Raw genomic sequence first — 25,180 nt, 5'->3', positions numbered from 1 at the left:
CTACGATCTCGCTCAGCTTGCTGGCGATCTCGCTCAACTTGCTGTTGCGCAAATTTTGCCTGGTAATCTAGCACACGCTCTAATATAGCCTGAATTGAATACCCACCAGGCAGATTACCACTCTCTGGTTCCTGCTTTTCTGGTGGTGGCACAATTTCTTTATCTACATCGACTTGAGGACTAGTGGGCGGTGGCACTACTTCCTGTGCCCCTGCCCCCACAATTTCGCCAGTTATATCTTCAAAGAGCGTACTAGTACTACTTGAGGCACCCGGTTCCACATTTCCTTCACTAGCTAATTGTTGTTCTTCATTATCCATATTGCTTGGACGTTGACTACGCAACTTAACCATATTCCTAAATTGCTTACTAAAACACAAAATCTAACAGTTTTTCCCCTTGCACACAAAATACATCACTTTATATACACTACACTGCACACTAAAAATTACTATCTACATCAACTTTGTCCTGTCACAAATACTAACATCAAACTACGTACAATATGCACACCACTAGCGATATGAGATTACTTCACTGGAGCTCAACTTCTACAAACAGGACAACTACACTGTAGTCTTACCTTTAGTTTCTATTATCTCGGGGTCCGGCTGCCCCCGGATTACGTAGTCGTTAGAGCTTCTCAGTACAATCAGGATCGTCTTCTCAAACTCGCTTGCAGTAGTACGTTTTGTCATGTAAGAGTGTTTGAACATTCATTAATATATAGCATAGATCATGATATACATACATTTAACACTAAATACATATACATATACACCTACATAACAATAGACACTGAAAGAAAATACATAAAATTTTATAATTGTGGCCACTGCAAATTCGGGCCCCGCGTTTTTGGGCGACAGTTTCCCTTCTCCTCTCTTAAAAAAAAAAACTATTATAGCTGTTGCCGACTGCCCTTTCGTTAATTGTTGCTTTTATAAAAATTGTTTTTGCTCCTTCTGGTTTATTTAATTACTTTTAATTATTATTGGCGTAACAACGCATATATGGAAAGAGTGACGTGAAATTCTTTTAACAATGCTGTGCTTTTAATTGCTTTATCATCGTTACCTTTTTTAGCAAAATAAAAATGATGGAAGTATTATTGTTCTGAATCTGGCCTACAATTTAAAGAACGATTTTTTAGTAACTGCAACTCATGCTAAGTATCAATATATCTTTCCTACTTCGTAATTATTCAAAGTTGAAATTAATGTCCTATGATCTCTGATGTTACAGTTCGTACGATCGTTCTCAAATACAAGTTTGCAGTGGATTTTATTTCTTACTAAAATGCTATTTCATACCACGGCTAGCCCAAGAACATGAGACTCTCATTAAAGAAAATTACGTATTCACTATAAAATTTAGCCAGATCAGAACGGAGCACAGCAAGTTTCCTATCAGATTCTTTAGGTACATAAAATTATTTGCACTGAAAATTATATCCTATCAGCAGCCCGCGTCAACCTGCAACACATCATAAAATCTGCTGATCTTCACTGCCAACCTGGGAGCTAAAAGAAATAATAATATTTTTTACTATTATTTTACCGCTTCCTTGGGGTATACTCGACTATATTGTAAGTCGTTTAAATACGCCGCGGCAGCGGCTCTTCTTTCTCCACACAGCTCAGCTCCACAGATAATATTTTTATATGGCTGAAAAATATCTTAACAGGATGGGATAATAGGCAGGCACACTTTAACATTTAAGTAATACAAGTTTTCATTTAAACAACTCTATTTAAACATTTAAATATCTTAATAATTACAGACCTGTGTACATTCACGCGCAATGGCGTCCAATTCACAATCTCGACAAAAGAATGCTACCTTCACGCTCTCTACGACAACAACAGGAGATCTTTATCTCGCAGCTTTCAGATTAAGAAGACAAAGACATTGCTTTACATCATGCCTTATATACAAATTCATTTGGTGATCTTTGTACAACATTTATCTTCTGTGTCGGTCTTATTACTCGCCGACACAGACGTTCTCAAAAATAAAAAATAAAGAAAATAATACATAATTTTACATAATGACACAATATGACACATCTAATATTTTAATTATTACATAATATATTGTCTTTGTTTATTACAAGACGTTACAAGAGAGAGAGATTGCGAGAGAGAGAGAGAGAGAGAAAGAGTGCGAGAGAGAGAGAGAGAGAGAGAGAGAGAGAAAGAAAGAGTGCGAGAGAGAGAGAGAAAGAAAGAGTGCGAGAGAGAGAGAGAGAGAGAAAGAGTGCGAGAGAGAGAGAGAGAAAGAAAGAAAGAGTGCGAGAGAGAGAGAGAGAGAGAGAGAGAGAGAGAGAACAATAGTGATGAATTGCTTTCGTTATCAGGATCCATTTGTTTATAATTTGTGAATGTCTATAAACATGCACCAGTCAGAAAAATCACCTTTCTGACTTATTTTGTTTCTTGGCAGTACCAACCACAAAACAAGAGTCAGTTTCAAGAAAACTGGATTTTCTTATCATTGGCATCTAGTCTTAAGACTTAACCAATTGAACTACTGAAAAAACAGTACTGTTAACATTCATAACCTACTTAGAAAAACTTTGAAGAGTTTTACAGACCCCAAAAATGCTGTGAGTGCCTGTGACAAATGTGGCAGAAATCTAAATATTTTTTACCCACTCTTTGGTTATTCCATTCCCTGTGAAATTATACAATCCGCTATATTATTTTGTTTATGCCTTTTTAATGTTTTTAGCATCTGCACAGGACAGCTATGTTTCTTCTTCTTCAATATTTCAGCTGTGAACCAAATAACCATCTTTGAGGCAAGTCTGTGATAACACTACAATATACTGTTGTTTTAAGTTAGTCACCAACTTGCTTCTAAGTTGACTGCATGGTTAACAGCCGAAACATCAGTAGTAATACTGCTGTGCGAGACGCACACCCAAAAGATGGAATATTCTATCTACCTGGGAAACTTCAAGAAACACATGATTTTGTTTCTCAAATGTCAAATTTTGTGTGGTTTCTGTTTTTACCAACACTTTGCACTATACAACCAAAAAATTTTTTATGTCTGTGTGGTCCAAAGGAGTTATTTATTACAGAGCTGTCTCTGACAAAAAATGAGTATATTTTAATAACTACATTTCAGTGAGCAGAGCAGTAGCAGTGTATAAGCAAATGGCAGCTCCTTCTCAAGCTGAACATGCCTACCACATTGCCCATTTTCGAAGTACATGTGAAGCCTTGTCAGGTTGTGAGAGAAAGGGAGAATTCAATTATGGGACTTTTGTCAATCATTGCATCTCCAAAAAGATAAATTTAAGTAAAGCTAAGTCACATCTATTTCTGAAGAAGTCTTCCCCCCCACCCACCCTCTTTCCATCTTTTCTGGTTGACAGGGTGGGATGGGGGAATATTTTAATTTTTGTTTAAAAAATGAAAAACATTTTCTTTGTTCTGATGATTCAAGTTGCAACTACTGAACTTTATAAACTAAGTTTGTAGTACAAAAGTCGCCTGGTTACAATGTAATCAGTGTGCTTCACATCAATTGTTGCTAGTGGGTAACATATCAAAACTTTTTTTTAAAAACTGAAATTTGTCAATGAGAAATATGTGACCTTTGTATATGTTTGTATAATTATTAGATAATGATCACTTGCATACATAAAATATTCACACTACAATTTCAGCACGTATTTGCCCTCTTCAGATTTGCTTAATCCACTCAAAGCCTTCACACAGATATGTAAAGGATATAGTTAGACACTTTGAACATCATGAAGTACTGCAGTACATTAGGACTTTGTTTTTATGAAACAGATCTGATGATGGTTATTAAAGACCAAAACCGGTAATCTGTTAAACAAAAAAGATTGGAACCATAGATGTAAATTAAAGGAAAGTTATTTGTCTGGATGTATTGTTCATATCTATCTGTATGAAGCTTTGCAGTGGATTAAGCACATCTGGAGATGGCGACTAATTGCCAGAACCAGTAATTTGAATATTTTTTTGTAGAACTAAACAATAGTAACATAATAAATTGGCACACAAAAACTTTCTGCAACTGAAAGGAAAACTGTATTTTACTATTTTGGAGTAAGTATTTTATACAATGGCAGTATGCCAGGCCACATTATCTTCAAAACTCTTCTTATTCCACCACCCTGAATTCATTGACTTTGTTTTTGTTCTCTTCTATAAACCAATTATAGAGGTTATCACAGTCATAGCAGAAGTTTACATTCAGGGTTGGCTCAAGTTTCCCCAAGTGAAATTTCCTGATATTCCAACAAATTTTGAGATCTCAAGGATAAGTTAAGACATAAGTTGACCATCTGTCTTTGCAGTTATGGCACAAGAAACAATAATGCAAACTAGAAAATATCTAAAATAAACTTGCAAGCAGATGGTGTTTCCTGATTTGAGCAAAGACCTTAAGTACTAACATCAACATCTTTTGTAATCAACTGTTTTTAAATGGAGAAATCAAACCAAATGGCATGTGTGTGTCATTAAGACCACTGAAGTTATTTTATTTCAATAAAACTAAACACACTTTGTGACAAAAATACATATTTCCTTGGCATCACAAGACAGATTTTAAATATCTTCACTGATGTCAGAAAACCTCAGAAAAAAAAAAGTCTCTCAAAAGAAGTGTATAAGGCGGGGAAGAATTGTGTCAGCTAACACTGTAGGTGACCGTCAAAATGTTGGTTCTACTATGTTCGTTATTGTCCGTCATTATCCACTGTGATATATCTATTATTTTACAGGTATTGTGCGATTTTTCTTTCAAGAAAAAATATGTGTATATACCATACAAACCACCAGCACCTGAATTTTCTTCAAATATCATCCATACTTTCTAACAAAATACTTTTTAGGTGCCAAAATGTACTAAAACAAAATGTCTCTAAAACACCACACTGTACAACTTGCTCACGGTCAGACACAAATCCTGAAATCCATCGCCCATGGTCTCTGACCTTGTGAGGAGTACTGCAGTCTTGGGTCCACGGATAAAACACGACAATCAACTGCAATACCCCACACACAAACTGGCCCGGCCTGTGGGCAGATCAGTGAGACTAGGTCCGACATGCAGAGCCTGCACATTAGTGGGAACCGAATGGCTTCAGATCTGAAGGCCCCATCCATTACAGATACCCACAGAAAAAGCCTGCGGTTTTGGCCTGTCATGGAAATTCACAAGCCACAAACAGCATGTTGATGAAATGAGATCACGGTGGTCAATCCGTGCAATAAATAACTTGTTCAGATACTCTGAAAATCAATTATAATGAGGACCAGTAGCAACTCGCAGTAAAGATGATTGCTGAATTGCAGACAGGCATGTAGAAAAAACTATCACACTCTTAACTAAATTTTCAGCTATAGCTTTTGTCAGAAAATGGGAGCACATACACATTCACACAATCGCACAACTCGTGCACACACAACCGCCGTTTTCAGCTGTTGCGTCAACGGTCTCACAGTCTGATCTGAACAAACCACTCTTCTTGGCTCCTAGCCTCTCGTCAGCAGCTGCTAAGCTAGCAGCAAGAAGTGGTGACAGCACTTACTGTAAGCAGAGAGGAATGGTAGGAAGGGGAGAAGCAGCAGGAATGAGGGAGCAGGGAAGTGGCACACACACTCTGCTGCACCCACCCACCCACCCACCAATGATGCACGACACCTCGGTAAACAAACTATTTCATGTAACGAGCAAAAATGCTATTTCCGGTGTTTTCCCTTCAAATTTTCCCGATTTCCAGAACTTGCAACAACCCTGACATTGCATTAGCAGTTTTCATTTCATTCACAAGGCAATTGGAAACAGACTGTCACAGATATAATACAATATTTATCTACAGTGAGAGTCACCCAAGTCATAACACCATTATAAATTTATAAACAATCTGATGTACAGAAACAACATTTCTGGCGAATGAAAATACTTTGACCCTCATACCAAAATAAAAAAGCAATTATTTTTCCAGTTAAACTGTACTTTTTCTAACCATTTTTGATAGCTTGTGAAAAGGAGGCAACAAAAAGCGAAAGATGTGAAGGCACTGTCAGCACACCACATACAAACTGGAAATTATAGCATATTGACTTTTCTGGATGACTGTACACTGACACCACTCTTCCTGATGAAATTAATTATTGTTAAACCACATGAGAATCACCGGCTGTCAAGAAGAAATGAGCGTAAACATTTCATTAGTGAGCCAAGGACTACCTATTGAAAAGCTTATTTCATCTCTTAACAGACAATGCCTCTAACCACATTCAACATTCCTCAATAAGGTATCAGAACTACTACTGAATTTTGTTCACTATAAACAGGCTACAATGAAGATGTCAGATAAGAAATCTGTAGAAAAGTGTAAGTCCCGGCTTTTGTGGTACACAAACAACAGATGCACCTGTGTTGCAGATAAAATAAATAAAAGTACACTGACAGTTTTGAGGGCAATTTCGTAGAGCACAGATGGGTTAAAATTAAGGATACTATGGCAAAAAACAATAAAAATTTACATCGGCAACGGCAAAGCAGCCAACAAGCATTTTAAGCCAAGCTTCTTTACTGGATGGGAATAATTCTGTGAAACAAAACAGAACTGATAATGGAAATATGGGAGAACTGTTGTGGAAAGTAACACTGAGCAACTATTTTTCCAATTTTGACACAGTAACTTCCTTTCATCAACTCTTCTTTTTAGAAATACCATATGCATTGAAGTCTTCTGATAGTAATTCTGATACAAAAAACTATAATAAAACCCCCCAAACTAACAAACTCACTTCTTAGGAAATCCCACTTAAATATTTCCATTGGTTCTGCCAAAACTCCCATAAGAACAATGTTATTCTACCCCATTTTTACTGAGTCATGCTTTAAGAAAATGCTCACTTTTAAGGAATAAACACAACAAGTCTGCAAATTAAAATCCAGTTTTTGCCCAATTCCTATTATGTCCAAGTGAGTTTCTGATTAATTTCAGTTTCACACTGGCCGTACTTCATGTTGTGCGATGGCAGTGTATGGTAATCTATTTTTTCAGTCAACATATCTAGATCGAATTCCATTGTAGTACTACCGGAAAAAGCTTTGAATGAATTGAAAAGCAATTTCCACTTTGCCTACCATGAGACTCTTCACGTGATCTGACTTCACAGTCAACATGTTACAAAGTACGAGCCGTGTTGTCGTATAGCTGACTTTGTAAGATTCATCCGTTTGTGGAGTTAAGGTATGCAAACCTACGAACCTTTTGATAGTGCAAAAGCTGACAATCATCCACAATGTCCAAGACAATCTAAACAAAACTTCTGGACAAAGGGCGGAAAACAGAAAACAGGGTATGATTTGGCACTGTCTTCATTGTTTTTTTGAGAATGCCACACAATGAAGTTTTAAAATGCTGAAGCTAGAAGTTCCTCTGGCTGCAAAAGAAAGAATGTCAAATATTCAGCAATGTGGAAACTGTTCTTTTAACCCTCTAGCATGTGTGCTGTTTACAAAGTACACCGCGTACCCGCTTGTCTGGTGAACACATGTAAAGAATGGCTGTGTGTTATCAAGGAAAATATGTATGAGCAAAAATCACTGTTATGTTAATTAAACACCAATAAATGAACTTATATGAGCTAAAGCACTGTTTAGTAAAACAATAATGAAATGAACTTTCATTATATCACTCCGTTGCCATCGACACTTCGATATAGTGTCCGCAGGATACAGTGGCCAAAGTGCAGAGGCCAACTTTCATTAAAAGCATTGGGCAAGTTCGTTCATTTGTTCACAGAGGAGGCCAGAGGCGCACGCCCTGCAGTCTCTCTCTAACTATTTTACTGAAACTATTTGGTAAAAAATCCTTTTTGCTTTCTTTGTTTATTTATGTGTCAGGTTCACAATGGCATGCCCATCATTTCGTTAATGGTCATTATTATATGTATGTGGAAGTAAGATACTGGGCAAAATTCGAAAAGTTTGTAATGAATAATAGTGGTCGCTATGATTTTGCATCTGGTGTGTATTACACAATATGTTGCAGCATATGAAATTTAGTTAATATATTGAATTTTCTTTTAGACTTGGCTGGAGGTCTACCTGTCACCTATTTTGAGAAAACTGACCTGACATCACACATTTGTGATCGTGCTGCGCCAGTGAATGCCAGAGTGAAATATCCACAACATTCCTCATATTTCATAAATGGTTTCATATATTGAAATGATATTTTGTCAAATAACAGCACGCATAGCGGAGAGCATTTGTCATTTGGTTATTACACAAAACTGACTTATCTACCATGTTATTCCAGTAACAGACTTTTTCGATGAAAGACTAATTTTTAAGGGCCATCAATAGCAGGTGAAACAATAATTGCTATGGGTTTTGGAACAACATAAGTGAAGACATCACACTTATTTTGTACTGAAAATGTGATTTTTCATAAGCTACTGACCCTACTTTTCCTCTGTTCCTCAAACTTAATAAACCACTTTTTCAGAATTCTTTTGCAACTGCATCTCCACAACACGTTATTGAGGTGAAATTGTGTAAACTCTACTGCGATTTGGTAAAGAAGCCAATTTTAACATGGCAACCACAAAAATGTAGGTTTTACTCAAAATTCGCCACTCGTGATGCTTCTCTGGAAGTTACAAACTGTTAACAAGCCAGGTGAAAATAAACCACTCCATTTTTTTCGAAATTCTTTTTAGATACTAACGAAGTCAGAGGTGACAGCAGATCTTTTTGAATGGCCACCATGGAAGTGTGGGAGTGGAGGGTGCCCACTAAATATTTACAGACCATGTGAGCATACACAAGTGCCCTGCCGTCTACGGATCTAGTGGCCGTGACATTCTGCACGCACTATACACAACAGTAATGACCCCACTAAGGAGTCAACAGTGCAACTGCACCAGATCCCAGCCAACCACTTATGCAATTACTCATTTTCTCTAAGACACCTGCCTCGTCGTTGGATTGTGGTAATAGGTCATAATCTGAATAATTTTCTTGCATGTAATGTAAATTTCTCACTTAGGTCACCATTTATTTTATATTACTGCTGCTCACTTGGATGTACGACGACACAGTTTATCACTGTTAGCTGAAGCAATAATGAAGGAACAGCTCTGGGCTCGTTATTGTGAAAAACGATGGAACAACGCAAAACAGTTTTATCTGTAGTTGGTACACTTCGTACATCGGCATACCTGCTCGAGGGTTAAAATGGTTTCAAGGAATGAGTAGTGGCAGCATTCTTGTATGCTAAACTATTCTACAAGACAAAGCTCCCTGAAGATCAGAATTCGAAATTTTAGTGTGTCAAATGGGTGGTTAGACTGTTTTAAAAAACAGTCACTATCTCTCATTTCAGAGTACGTGAAGGGAGTGCAGTTGTGAACACAAACTCTAAACCACTGCAAAAATACTACACGGCTGTGATCAATGCGGGGTTATGAGACCAGAGACACTTAAGACAGATGAACAAGCAGTTTTTATACTATACTGTCTGCAAAAACTTATGCTGTTAAGAGAGAAAAATACCACAGAGGTAAGAAAGGAAGACAGAATGATTACACTATTGTGTGTAATAGCAATGGGAGCCTGAAGCTGCTGCCACTGATGATAGGGAAATTTAAAGCTCCCACATGTTTTAAGAAAATTAAGACACTTACAAGTACAACAGCAATGCCTAGATGCAATCAAAGAAATCTCAACAAGATTTCTCCAGCATTTAGATGCCAAAATGCATGCAGCAACTAGGAATATATTACTTATAATTGACTTACATCCTGTACATCCAAATGAAATATTTCTGAGAAATATTAATGTTGACAATGCAGAAAAAGATAAATGTTACTTACCATTAAGTTAACACATTAAGTTGCAAAGAGATACAGCTAAAAGACACTTATACACAAGCTTTCAGCCACAGCCTTCATTAGAAAAAGAAAGATACCATTCACTAACACAAGCAAGCACACCTTACGCACACATCTGCCAACTCCAGCATTTTTGACAAGAATCTCGTCGTGTGTGCACGAGATGTGCTTGATTGTGTGAATGACTCTGTGTGTGTGTGTGTGTGTGTGTGTGTGTGTGTGTGTGTGTGTGTGTGTGTGTGTGTGACGAAGGCTGTGGCTGAAAGCTTATACATATGTGAACTACCCAAAACATCTGCAGCCTTCGGCATCAGGCATAATACACACCATTAAAGCCAAGTACAAGTGGCAGTCATCAAGAAATCAATTACATTACTCGAGAAGACAGAAATAATGATGCGTGACATTTTACAGGCCATGCACAAGTTTGTTACTGTGTGCAATTGTGTTTCACTACACACTGTTAAACTGTTTTGCAAAAGCTGATTGTAGGGCTATAGTTGGTGATAAAGACAACATTGTTCCACAAGAAGCATTGAAAAAATTCACAGATGTTTCTGTCATTACAGTGTGCTGGAAGGAGGAAACACACAACTCTTCTTGATTTTTAAAAAATATATTCTGTAAAAAGTGTGATATATATTTACATTCATAGCAAATTAATGGTAAGTTTGTGATTAACTAGTTCTTACATCATCTAAATATGCTTTAATTATGATTCTGGGTCACTCCCTCCACGTACCTAGGAAAAACCCACATTTAAGCAAAACCTCTACTTAAGGAAAAAAAATATTTGGGTCCCCACCGATTTGTGGGATTTGTTGAAGAGGAGTTTTAGTGTATATGTAGAAAGATATGCGAATCTCACCTTCCTCTGACCAGGTTTGAATCCATCAACCAAGGACGGAATAGATCTTTCGTTGTCACAATTGCTAAAAAGTACAAGTTCTTTATTGACAAAGTCTGCATAATTGACACTGTGTGTGTCTTTCTCATAGAGATATTGTTCTGGTAGACCCATTTCCTTCCTCCTCTTCGAATCCTGCATCCACGATGTAAGCCATTCCTTCCGTTGCTCAACACACTTCTTACTAAAGGCCTGCAACACAAAAGGTATTTTTATTACATGAAAACATACGCAAATATTATGAACTATAAAAACACTACATATATGGACCAAAGAGGTGAGAAGAGTAATTAATAGCACGACAGAACAATTAATCTCCCTTCAACAACTAAAATGTTTATTACTGATGCACAGTAATCCACCCACAACATCTGTTAACTGATGTACTTTGTTCTTTTTGTTTCCAACAGTCTTCAATTTACTCTTTGCGTCACCTTAAATACAGTAGGGTGTAATATGAACACTTAACAACACATTTCCTACATTTTAATTTTTCTTTAACATTACCATGACCTAAAACACTTATTTTCACGAAGGTTTTTGATAAAGTACATTGTATTCCTGTTCAAAGTCAGCCTTGGAACAAAGTGGAAAATGCAGACAAGTAAAGTTATTTATAATGTAATATAGCATTAGAGTGACAAGCAAGATTTACATTCTCGATGTGTTGGGTCATGGCTGCCTTTATTATAGGTTCACAGTGTTTGGAAGGTTGGAAGTATGCTGAGTGGTTACTTGGCCCGGGGTGTTTTTGGTGAGAAAGAGGGCAGAAATTGTCATGTGGAACATTGAGAAGAAATGTTTATGTCTGGCATCACGTCATACCAACCTAAGACTGCACATCTGGCACAGACTGGCATTATTTCACACAGAAATAACAAATCGTGAAAGCCCATTATACATACAGCCATCTTCAAAAGCAGTCTTTATTTGTATAGATAACTGAAATTTATTTAAATCTGTTTTAACAATACAATGAGCACAATGAAGGTTGCTGCTAGTCATTACAGTCAGATTATTTTAGTTGCCACAGTTGAGAAGACTGTCGACAGAAGATATTCCAAATCGTGCCAACATGTCATGGAAAGAACTAGACAAGAGGCCTTGTTGCTAAAAAATAAAAATTATTGTTGCATATTTAATTAAGAATTCCAAAAAAAAGTGCCACTAGATTAAACTTCACTACCAGTAGTTCGTAAAATTTATGGTCTACATTTTTCATGTAGTGACTGCTTCTTTCAGAATAACAAGGGGGCTCTAATTCTAACAATTATTCCAACCGAACAAACACTATTGTAAGTCATGTTCTGCAGTAACTTTAATCAGTGGCTGCAAGTAAAATTATTAGAAAGGACAGGATATAATATACTCCTGTATGTAGATTTGCATGCTGGAGCATGAGCTCAATTAGCGAAGGACCTAGGACTTTCTGCTTCTACCTTGAACATGATTGTGAGAAATCTGTCAGACATCAAAGCCAATGCAAGAGTCTGGTTCCATGACATTGAGCCATCAGCTATCAGCATATGATTGTTTGGATAAACTCATTGGAGCAGTTGGTTTGCATGACAGTGTTGAGAATTCCACTTGATGGCAACATACTGAGAGAAGAAGTGCTTCAGTTTGCGGCAAAAATAAGGATCACCATCTTCACAGCATCAAATGGTCAGCTTGGTCAGTTCAAAACTTTTAACACTGTTTGCAAACCAGCTCTGTAGTGAAAGTAAGTGTTGATAGAGGAAATCTGGACCAATGGAAATAAAGGAACTGTAATCTCTAAGGATTATAATCCAAAACACTGGCAAAACTGCTCTTTTTATAACATATTGCAAATTAAGATCTTACGTTTGAAAGGTGAGAAATGCCACAGTGGGAAACTGCGGAAGCAGAGGATAACCATTTCAGTTATGGTCAGTGCTGATGGATCTTAGAAAGTACCTCCTTTAGTAACTTTATTCCAACAGCAATGCGCGCGCGCGCACACACACACACACACACACACACACACACACAGACAGACATTTGTAAAGGCAAAGAGTTTGGGCAGAGATATAAGTCGAGGCGGAAGTACAGAGGCAAAGATGTTGTTGAAAGACAGCTGAGGTATGAGCGGCGGCAAATTGAAATTAGCGGAGATTGAGGCCTGGCGGATACCAAGAAGAGAGGATATACTGAAGGGCAAGTTCTCATCTCCAGAGTTCTGACAGGTTGGTGTTAGTGGGAAGTATCCAGATAACCCGGACGGTGTAACACTGTGCCAAGATGTGCTGGCCGTGCACCAAGGCATGTTTAGCCACAGGCTGATCCTCATTACCAACAAACACTGTCTGCCTGTGTCCATTCATGCGAATGGACAGTTTGTTGCTGGTCATTCCCACATAGAATGAGTCACAGTGTAGGCAGGTCAGTTGGTAGATCACGTGGGTGCTTTCACACGTGGCTCTGCCTTTGATCGTGTACACCTTCCGGGTTACAGGACTGGAGTAGGTGGTGGTGGGAGGGTGCATGGAAAGGTTTTACACCGGGGGCGGTTACAAGGGTAGGAGCCAGACGGTAGGGAAGGTGGTTTGGGGATTTCATAGGGATGAACTAAGAGGTTACGAAGGTTAGGTGGACGGCGGAAAGACACTCTGGGTGGAGTGGGGAGGATTTCATGAAGGATGGATCTCATTTCAGGGCAGGATTTGAGGAAGTCGTATCCCTGCTGGAGAGCCACATTCAGAATCTGATCCAGTCCCGGAAAGTATCCTGTCACAAGTGGGGCACTTTTGTGGTTCTTCTGTGGGAGGTTCTGGGTTTGAGAGGATAAGGAAGTGGCTCTGGTTATTTGCTTCTGTATCAGGTCGGGAGGGTAGTTGCGGGATGCGAAAGCTGTTGTCAGGTGGTTGGTGTAATGCTTCAGGGATTCCGGACTGGAGCAGATTCGTTTGCCACGAAGACCTAGGCTAGGGAAGGGACCGTTTGATGTGGAATGGGTGGCAGCTGTCGTAATGGAGGTACTGTTGCTTGTTGGTGGGTTTGATGTGGACGGACGTGTGAAGCTGGCCATTGGACAGGTGGAGGTCAACATCAAGGGAAGTGGCATGGGATTTGGAGTAGGACCAGGTGAATCTGATGGAACCAAAGGAGTTGAGGTTGGAGAGGAAATTCTGGAGTTCTTCTTCACTGTGAGTCCAGATCATGAAGATGTCATCAATAAATCTGTACCAAACTTTGGGTTGGCAGGCCTGGGTAACCAAGAAGGCTTCCTCTAAGCGACGCATGAATAGGTTGGCGTACGAAGGGGCCATCCTGGTACCCATGGCTGTTCCCTTTAATTTTTGGTATGTCTGGTCTTCAAAAGTGAAGAAGTTGTGGGTAAGGATGAAGCTGGCTAAGGTAATGAGGAAAGAGGTTTTAGGTAGGGTGGCAGGTGATCGGCGTGAAAGGAAGTGCTCCATCGCAGCGAGGCCCTGGACGTGCGGGATATTTGTGTATAAGGAAGTGGCATCAATGGTTACAAGGATGGTTTCTGGGGTAACGGATTGGGTAAGGATTCCAGGCGTTCGAGAAAGTGGTTGGTGTCTTTGATGAAGGATGGGAGACTGCATGTAATGGGTTGAAGGTGTTTATCTACGTAGGCAGAGATACGTTCTGTGGGGGCTTGGTAACCAGCTACAATGGGGCGGCCGGGATGTTTGTGTTTGTGAATTTTAGGAAGAAGGTAGGGGTGCGGGGTGTCGGTGGGGTCAGGAGGTTGATGGAGTCAGGTGAAAGGTTTTGTAGGGGGCCTAAGGTTCTGAGGATTCCTTGAAGCTCCGCCTGGACATCAGGAATGGGATTACCTTGGCAAACTTTGTATGTGGTGTTGTCTGAAAGCTGACTCAGTCCCTCAGCCACATAGTCCCGACGATCAAGTACCACGGTTGTGGAACCCTTGTCCGCCGGAAGAATGACGATGGACCGGTCAGCCTTCAGATCACGGATAGCCTGGGCTTCAGCAGTGGTGATGTTGGGAGTAGGATTAAGGTTTTTTAAGAAGGATTGAGAGGCAACGCTGGAAGTCAGAAATTCCTGGAAGGTTTGGAGAGGGTGATTTTGAGGAAGAGGAGGTGGGTCCCGCTGTGACGGAGGACGGAACTGTTCCAGGCAGGGTTCAATTTGGATAGTGTCTTGGGGAGTTGGATCATTAGGGGTAGGATTAGGATCATTTTTCTTCGTGGCAAAGTGATACTTCCAGCAGAGAGTATGAGTGTAGGACAGTAAATCTTTGACGAGGGCTGTTTGGTTGAATCTGGGAGTGGGGCTGAAGGTGAGGCCTTTGGATAGGACAGAGGTTTCGGATTGGGAGAGAGGTTTGGAGGAAAGGTTAACTACTGAATTAGGGTGTTGTGGTACCAGATTGTGTTGATTGGAATTTTGAGGTTTTGGAGGGAGTGGAGCTGGAAGTGGGAGATTGAGTAGATGGGAGAGACTGGGTTTGTGTGCAATGAGAGGTGGTTGAGGTTTGCTGGAAAGGTTGTGAAGGGTGAGTGAGTTGCCTTTCCGGAGGTGGGAAACCAGGAGATTGGATAGTTTTTTGAGGTGAAGGGTGGCATGCTGTTCTAATTTGCAGTTGGCCTGTAGGAGGATGCTCTGAATAGCCGGTGTGGATGTGGGAGAGGAAAGATTGAGGACTTTTATTAAGGATAGCAGTTGACGGGTCTGATCATTGGCTGAGTTGATGTGTAGGTGAAGGATTAGGTGGGTGAGGGCAATGGATTGTTCAGTTTGGAACTGGTATAGGGACTGACGAAAAGAAGGGTTGCAGCCAGAGATGGGAACTTTAAGTGTGAGGCCTTTGGGGATTATTACAAATGTCAGACAAGCCTGAGAAAATAAAATATGCGAGCGTAATCTGGCTAGGGTGAAGGCATGTTTGTGGAGGGAATGTAAATAAAACTTAATGGGGTTGTTGTGGGGGTGTTGTGAGGGTGACATGGTATTAGAAGGTGGAAAGTGTAACATGAGGTTGAAATGAAAATGAAAGATATAAATAAAAATATATGGGGAGAGATAAAGGTGAACTAGAAAGCAACTGGAGATATGGTATGAAAAAAGGCGAAAAAGTGTTGGTTAAGTTGATCCTGTGGTGAACTTGGGTTGGTAGACAGTGATGTGCATAAAGGTTAGGTGGTTGTGTTGCCGCTAAAACACGTTAAAGGACGGAGAAATTCGGGAAAATTTCGAAAAAACTGCGTGTAAATGTATTAAAAGGAGTGGTGTTGTGGTGAAAGATTACGAAAATGGGGCTAACAATTGTCTGACGAAGAAATAATTACGTTAAAACCTGTGGGGAGCGGCTAAAAATGATCAGTGATGTGCGAAAAACGGAAGTGGAAATAAAGTGAAAGTTATTAGAACTGGCCGAAATGGTTGTTTAATACGTGAAAGCAGCTGTTATTGAACTAGAAACGGTGGATTTTAAAACCTCTTTCCTCATTACCTTAGCCAGCTTCATCCTAACCCACAACTACTTCACTTTTGAAGGCCAGACATACCGACAATTAAGTGAACAGCCATGGGTACCAGGATGGTCCCCTCTTACGCCAACATATTTATGGGTCGCTTAGAGGAAGCCTTCTTGGTTACCCAGGCCTGCCAACCCAAAGTTTGGTACAGATTTATTGATGACATTTTCATGATCTGGACTCACAGTGAAGAAGAACTCCAGAATTTCCTCTCCAACCTCAACTCCTTTGGTTCCATCAGATTCACCTGGTCCTACTCCAAATCCCATGCCACTTTCCTTGATGTTGACCTCCACCTGTCCAATGGCCAGCTTCACACGTCCGTCCACATCAAACCCACCAACAAGCAACAGTACCTCCATTACGACAGCTGTCACCCATTCCACATCAAACGGTCCCTTCCCTACAGCCTAGGTCTTCGTGGCGAACGAATCTGCTCCAGTCCGGAATCCCTGAAGCATTACACCAACAACCTGACAACAGCTTTTGCATGCCGCAACTACCCTCCCGACCTGATACAGAAGCAAATAACCAGAGCCACTTCCTCATCCTCTCAAACCCATTCCAGGATGAGTTGCAAGAGTGACTTCAAGCATCTCCTTTGCAGACTGATTCCATTTCCCCAATATTCTACCAATAAAGTGATGTCTACCACCTTCATTACCCATGACTGAGCCTATGCCATTCACGCACCTTTTCATCCTACGTAGTTGTGCTTATCTTTATACTATATACCTCTTTACTTCTGTAGGCATCCTCTTTGGTTTGAAGCTGGCACAGTACTTACAGTAGAATATCTTTGGCTTCCCTCTGACAACCATGCCTCCATCCTTGCTACCCTCCCTGTTTTCCTTTCCCTGTTGCTTCATAACCTGGGTTGTGAGTAACTGAACCCACTTTCCCTTCTTCCCTTTTTTTCCCCTCTCTCCTCCCTGATGAAGGAACATTTGTTCCGAAAGCTAGGAACGTAAATTTTCGGTTCTGTTTGTGTATCTATCGGCTGTACTTAGCTGAGGTAAGTACTGGCCAGCCCCTCTATCTCTTTGTTAGTATTTGTTTCATATCTTTATATGAGATTTTCCATTAATCATTTATATCACCTATGTGATCATTCCATTTCATATTCTTACCAAGTGTTACACCCAAATATTTATATGTTTTGGCCGATTCCAACAGTTAATGTTATAGTCATAAGATATTACATGTGTTTTGTAAAGTGCACAATTTTACATTTCTGAACATTTAAAGCAAGTTGCCAATCTTTGCACCACTATTAAATTTTATCTGACAATGTTTATGCAGCTTCTTTCAGAAAGTGCTTCATTATAGATAACTGATGATCTGTAAAAAGTCTGAGCTTACTATCAGCTGCAAGGTCATTAATATCGAACATGTACAGCAAGGGTCTTCCTGGTGCACACCCGAGTATTTTTGCATCTGACAATGACTCTCCATCCAAGATAACAAGCTGTGTCCTCCCTACCAAAACGTCATCAATCCATTCACAAATTTCACACAATACCCCGCATGGTCATACTTTTGACAAGAGGCATAGGTGTGATACTGAGTCAGCCACTTTTCAGAAACCGAGAAATACTGCATCTACCCGACTGCCTTGATTCAAAGCCTTCAGTATGATGCCTCATTATGTTGGAGCTCAGAATATGTTCTAAGATTCTACAACAAATCTGTCGGTGATATTGGATGGTAGTTTTGTGAATCACTTCTACTACCTTTCTTGTAGAAGTGTGTGACCTGTGCCTTTTTCCAAGAACGGAGCACCGTTTTTGTTCGAGCCACCTACAATAAACTGTAGTTAGAAGAGAGGCTAACTCAGCTGCACATACAGCATAGAATCTGATAGGGATTCTACCGGGCCCTGGAGCTTTGTCCAGTTTTAATGATTTCAGCTGTTTCTCAACACGACTGACACTAATACTTATTTCATTCAGTTTGTCAGTGGTACAAGGATTAAATTGCGGCAGTTCTCCTGAGTTTTCTTTAGTAAAGGAACATTTGAAAATGGAGTTAAACATTTCAGCTTTTGCTTTGCTACCCTCAATTTTTCATGTCTCATTTGCTAGGGACACACTAACAGCCTTTACACACAATGAGAATTTCTTTGGTGTTCTGTTAAGGATTATTTGACAATATTATGCTCTTTTAGTTATTGAAGGCATCTCACAGTGCTCTCTTGACAGCGAAACACGTTTCATTCAGCATCTCTCTTTCTGTAGTCCTACACCGTTTTACACCTATTATACAGCAATCTGTTCCTTTAGAAGTTCTTTAAGGTGACTATACCATGGAGCATCCATCCAATTATGAACTGTTCTACTGAGTACATACCTATTCAGTGCAGGGTCCACTAGTCTTAAACTTTAGCGCCATATTTCCTCTACATGCTCCTGCCCTGAACTGAAAGTTTTAAGTTCCTCATTGAGATATGACACTGCCAATTTCTTGCCCGGTTTACTGAACATATATATCTTTCTGCTTGTTTTAGTTGTCCTTTGCACTTTGGTAATCATCGTCGCCACCACCACATCGTGGTCACTGATACCCTTTTCATTGTGGACATGCTCAAAGAGATCAGGTCTGTTTGTTGCCCTTAGATCCAATATATTTCCATCATGACTGCAGTTGCTTTGTATCTTTCCTAGGCAGTTTTCTGATTAGGCATTTAGTAATGTTTCACAGCATATCTTATCATGCCTAACACTAATAAAACTAATTTTCTCAATATTGGATGATTAAAGTCTCCAACAATTACAGTAAGTTAACTGAATTACAAACTAGTGAACTGAGGTTCTCTCTAATGATTTTAGTAACAACAGATGAGTTGTCAGGGATAAAAGGATCCCATTATTTTATGCCCACCCATGATATTGTATGTTGCACAAACAATCTCACATGCAGCTTCAATTTCTGTCTTGGTGGAGTTGTGTTTGTCTACTGTGACAAATACACCAGCTCCATTACCCATTTGCCTATCCTTTCAATACACACTTAAATTTCCCCAAAAAACTTACTTATAAATTTAAGGTAACCACCTTTCTGTACCTAGTATATGACATATGGTACTGTATTTTATTAATTTTATTACAATAATATTTTTGTGTAATGCAAACTATAAAATGTTTTTGTTTGTACATCACAGATTTGGCAAGTGCTGAAGGCTACTATGCACAGTGCAAGTTTAGTACAACACCAGATGTGACACCCAGCTGGCCTCTGGCCACCTACCACAAGAAGAAATTATGCCACATCCCTGAGATGATTTTGATCCGATACTGAACTAAAGGAATTTATGTTCAATGTTAAATGTGTGTCAAAATTTATTCAGCCTCTTCCTGGCCACTCTAGAATCAAGTTCATTTTTATGCATTGGGTAAAACTTACGTGGCCAAACATCTTATGTCATAGGGGAAATAAATGTCGAAGTGTTTTATGAAAAACAATATTCTTCAAACGATGTATACCACCTTACATACACAAAAAACATTATTTCATTTGTGCCTATTACGGACTTTTAACCAACTGGTTACAGCCAGTTTAATTTTGAGAAGTGATAGGAGCCAAAGCTGTATCTTTGGCTTTATTATACCTCAAGGCAAGTATTAAAAAAAAAAAGTGTGTGTTTTGTGGAAATGAAAGCAGTCTAAACTGTTTGCTGTAAAAAGTTTTAACTCAGATTTCCTAGGAAATAATCCTGCTGTCTCTCTAGTGTTGGAAAATATTAATTTTAAGTACAACTGCTGGTAAAGAAACCAATGACTCATTCATTTTGTAGAGCACCTGTTTAAACACTATCACTGACTGTGTGACTAATTATGTCTACAGGAAACAATTTTCCTTTATTTTCCATATCCTTCCACAATTCAGAAATTTCAGATATTCACAAAATGATCTAAATGCATTCAAATTAAATATCAGATGAACTGTTGGATAATGACAGGACAGAACAGTCATAACATTATAAACTACACCGAAGTGCCCAACTGGTATAGGCACGCATATTCAAACAGAGAGACAACCAGGCAGAAGGCAGCACTGTGGTTGGCAATGCCTATATAATACAACATGTGTGGTGCAGTTGTTAGATTGGTTACTGCTGCTACACAGGGTATCAAGATTTAAGGAGTTTGAATGTGGTGTTCTAGACGGCACACAAGAGATAGGACACAGCATCTCCAACATAGCGATGAAGCGGGGGGATTTACCAGTACGACCATTTCACGAGTGTACTGTGAATATCAGGAATCTGGTAAAACATCAGCTTTCAGACGTCACTGTGCCTGCAAAAAGATCCTGCAAGAACGGGACCAATGACTACCGAAGAGAATCATTCAGTGTGACAGGAGTGCAACCCTTCTGCAAATTGCTGCAGATTTCAACACTAGGCCATCAACAAGTGACAGCATTCGAACCATTTAACGAAACATTGTTACGGGCTTTCGGAGCCGAAGGCCCACTTGTGTACCCTTGATGACTCCACGGCTTGAAGCTTTACACCTCATCTCGGCCTGTCAACACCAACACATTGGACTGCTGATGACAGAAAATATGTTGCCTGGCCGGATGAGTCGTTTCAAATTGTATCGAGTAGATGGATGTGTACGGGTATGGAGACAACCTCACGAATCTATGGACCTGCATGTCAGCAGGGGACTGTTCAAGCTGGTGGAGGCTCTGTAATAGTGTGGGGTATGTGCAGTTGGAGAGATATGGCACTGCTGATATGTCTAGGTACGACTGATAAGTGACATGTGCATTAGTATCGTGTCTAATCACCTGCATCCATTCACATTCATTGTGTTTTCCTACACACTTGGGCAATTAAAGCAGGATAATGTGACACCACATGTCCAGAATTGCTACAGAGTGGCTCCAGGAACACATTTCCACATTTAAGCACTTCCGCTGGCCACAAAACTGCCCAGACATGAACATTGAGCATATCTGGGATGCCTTTCAATGTGCTGTTCAGAAGAGATCTCCACCCTCTCTTACTCTTACTGACTTATGGACAACCCTGCAGATTCAGGTGGTGTCAACTCCCTACTTCAGACATTAGTCTAGTCCATGCCACATGTTACAGCACTTCTGCATGCTTGAGGGTGCCCTACACAATGTTAGGTGGCAGGTTTACAAGTTTCTTTGGTTTTTCAGTGTATATTATTTCATAAGCAAAAAGGGACCCATTTCACCATATTTCATAATAATAAATGTTTATTTTGTTTCAAAAGACACTTTAAACATTATCCCTGTCAAAAGATGCAGGATGTGCTGTATCTTCATCCACAGTAGTGCAACTCTGAAGGTTGATTAATGCTATTAAACAGAAACACTGGGATCATAGGTGACACTAACATGGATAGGTTACAGTAAGAGCACTCTAATGATAGATCTGTCTGGATTCTGTTTTAATCCAGTTTCTGAGCCTTATCTTTACAAAAAAATATTAATATATGAATATTTACCATATTGATGCACTGATCATCATTGGGACCCCCATACTTAAATGTTATCCTATGTCGTCTCATGTCCATGAAATACTCCTTTGCCTCTTTGGATGTGGAGGTTCCCAAACCTGAAATTGTGTTTAAATGAAAGAAAAGATGTATGTTTAACAATTTAAATCATGTTAAGTATATTCATTACACAGAATGGCACTTCTGTTCTTTGAGTGTTCATTTGGAGTACAGAAATAGCTACATTAAAAAAAATACCTTTGTAGTACTTTATCTTGTAGGTATGCCAATTATCTCTTGAAGCTTTCCATTCATCGAACTCTGGCAGTGAATAAAATGAGAACTCTTGGTTGCCTTTTGAAGCTTTCACAATAGGTGTTATAAATTCCTCCAAAAATGGGAGCTGGAGGAGAGATGGCCAATTGTGGTGAATGAAATTGATCAGCAAACCTTTGATGTGTGATCCATCCTGGAATTAGAAGTTAAAGTTTGTCAAGCAATTGTTTGCATACGAAAGACAGCATGAACCAACACACTGAGTGTCCATCTCCACCAGACTCGTACATGGAGGGACAAAACTGTACTGCTCATTTACAAGCCCACTGCTGCAGTTAGTACTCAATATTCCACATAACATTACAAGTTTAGACAACAGGTGTTCTCTTTACAATTCTGAGCTATACTTTGGCACTGCCGCATTGTTTCTCTACAGTTCCAGATGCTTTTAGTTTGATAGTAACCATCTGGCTTCCTTCTTTAATGAGGCATTAAAAATACTGCCTATTGCAAGATCACTATCACTTGCACTGTCCTCTTCAATAACCTTTTCTTCCCCATATCTACTGTTTTTTCTATTTATTCTATTTTTTATGCTCATTTACTCTATTCCATGAAAATAGTTTTTGCAAATAAAACTGCAAACCTCCCTCTATGTTGCCCGTTCAAAAAATAATTTTCTTTTAACAAAGTACCAAAGATTAGTGATATGGTGTATCTAACACAACTTCCCAAGTAAGCGCGTTATTTCACATTGTCTTATTTTCGAAGCTGTGTTGAACGGTGGCACAATGGTCGTGATAAATTTGGCAAAGTCCAATTCAAGAGAGCAACCATTCAATGTGAAATTTTGTGTCTTGCTGGAAAAAATACTTTCAGAAACACCTATCTTCAGGAGCAGTCTCTAAGAGTGTTGCCAGCATGCGGCCGGTCACACTTCACAAGACGCTGCATGCAGCTTGTGAAATAGGCAACAAAACAAGCATGTGGCGTGCAAGAAAGAACTTATGGCCACTGGCCTCTACCACTCACTTCGCCGAAATGTCAAAGTAATTTTACTTAGAGTACAAGAAAATTATGTACTCCGTTGTTCATTTACGGAAGGGAAGAGACTAAAGTTTATTTACCTGGTCCTGATCTGTCATTATCATCATCTTTCCATATCTCAGTGTCTTTAGATCATTCACCGATTCATATTTCTTCTTGTACTGAAGGCCAACAATGCGAATTATATTATTTATTTCTGCATTTTCCATAATCTGTCAGAACAGAACATTGAACAAACAGTTACACATTTCTGTAATGTAATCAGTACAGTGAAACAATCACCAAATTACAAACAAACACTTTATTTGTTTAGTCAGGTGGGTAGGGATATTTGATAGAGGAGATGTACTTATTTACAGAACAACAACTATTAAATTTCAAAACCTAAACTGAAAGTGTAGAAACCATTCAGATATATAGCACGGACAAACATACTCAGAGTGAACACATATCCTGTTTGGTCACAATAAGTGCATGTTGTACATATACGAAAGCAGATATGACACACAGAAATATTGGCAGCATTCGGTGACAAATCAATCATCTTCGACCTAGTGAATTTTCTCCACTAATCGTAGCACCAGAAAAAATCAACTTATTGTGGCCAAACTACATGTGAACATTACTGAGAACCTAATTTAATACAAACTAGTTTGAGCAAGTTTCATTAAACTAAATGGATAATAGTTTGGACATGCTAATCCTTAACCTCCTATCCTACACCACAGCTCTCTCCCTTCACCATCTTTCCACAGTTGCTGTCCCATTATCACCAGACTCCTTGTTCGCCACTGTGGATGCGACGTCCTTGTACAACATGCCCATTGGCTTGCAGCCATGAAACAATACGTTCCCAGCATCCACCTGACACCAAACCCCCCACCCCCTCTTGTCTAATTCTCCTATCCAACCACATCCCGACAATTATTTCACTTTTGAAGGTCAAATCTATAAACAAATCCATGGTATCATGGGTACTTGTGTGACAGCACCCTATTCCGACATTTATGAGCCACCAAGATGGTTGGTTGGTTTGGGGAAGGAGACCAGACAGCGAGGTAATCGGTCTCATCGGATTAGGGAAGGTAGGGGAAGGAAGTCGGCCGTGCCCTTTGAAAGGAACCATCCCGGCATTTGGCTGGAGCGATTTAGGGAAATCACGGAAAACCTAAATCAGGATGGCCGGACGCGGGATTGAACCGTCGTCCTCCCGAATGCGAGTCCAGTGTCTAACCACTGCGCCACCTCGCTCGGTGAGCCACCAAGAGCAATCATTTCTATCACATCAAATCCTAAAATCTCTTGCCTTGTTCGGATTCATTGAAGACATTTTTATGATCCAGACTCATGGCATGGACAACCTTTGCTCTTTCCTCCATAACCTCAACAGCTATTCTCAAATCCACTTACCTCTTCCTTCTCAACTAAAGTCCCCTTATTAGATGTCAATCTCTGCCTGTCAGATGGTTCCATAGATACGCCTGTCCCTATCAAGCACACCAAGCCACCAATAGTACTTCTGCTTTGACAGTAGTCACCCATTTCATCCACAAAAATCTTTTCCTTATAACCTCACATCTGCAGTTTCCAAATCTGCAGTGGAAAGCAGGCGTTGTCGAAATATACCAAACAAACTTACCAGAACCTTTACTGACAGACAATATCCTATCCATAAACAAGTCTCCCGAGCCATTCTGCTCCTCTGACACCAGTAAAGCTATTAACCAGCCACTGACCAGCACTCTAATCATCCGGGTCTTTAAAAGCTCAACCGTATCCATCACCAGGGCATCTCATTGTGACTTGAGCTGAGGGATGTCCTACCCACATCACCCAAAGTGTTCTGTCACCAACCAATCTACATAATATCCTTACATGTCATTATTCTAACCCTTTTCCTAATCCTGCATCCCACAGGTGGTCAACATAGGTGCAAGATCTGTCCCATAAACACACCCACCACCTGCTCCTGCAGTACAATCACAGGAATTTCCTATACAACAAAAGGCAGGGCCAAATCTGAAAGCAGCCTTGTTATAGTGTATCAGCTATACTGCAATTACTGTACAACATTCTATGTAG

General features: G+C 39.7%; 1 protein-coding gene across 1 annotated transcript in view; it reads right to left on the bottom strand.

Moving 5' to 3' along the window:
* Positions 1 to 25,180, bottom strand: part of LOC126210389 (DNA topoisomerase 2-like) — a 173,359-nt gene that overhangs the window by 95,700 nt on the left and 52,479 nt on the right. The window contains exons 10-13 of the mRNA XM_049939618.1: positions 23,179 to 23,310; positions 22,034 to 22,244; positions 21,785 to 21,894; positions 10,774 to 11,004 (exon numbers count right to left, since the gene is read on the bottom strand). Coding sequence (XP_049795575.1) covers positions 10,774 to 11,004; positions 21,785 to 21,894; positions 22,034 to 22,244; positions 23,179 to 23,310 — 684 coding nt within the window. The remainder of the gene's footprint in view (positions 1 to 10,773; positions 11,005 to 21,784; positions 21,895 to 22,033; positions 22,245 to 23,178; positions 23,311 to 25,180) is intronic.

Source organism: Schistocerca nitens, chromosome 10 (genome assembly GCF_023898315.1).
Source record: "Schistocerca nitens isolate TAMUIC-IGC-003100 chromosome 10, iqSchNite1.1, whole genome shotgun sequence".
Lineage (NCBI taxonomy): Eukaryota > Metazoa > Arthropoda > Insecta > Orthoptera > Acrididae > Schistocerca > Schistocerca nitens.
The sequence above is the reverse complement of the archived record's forward strand: the minus strand, read 5'-3'. Positions and strand labels throughout refer to the sequence as shown.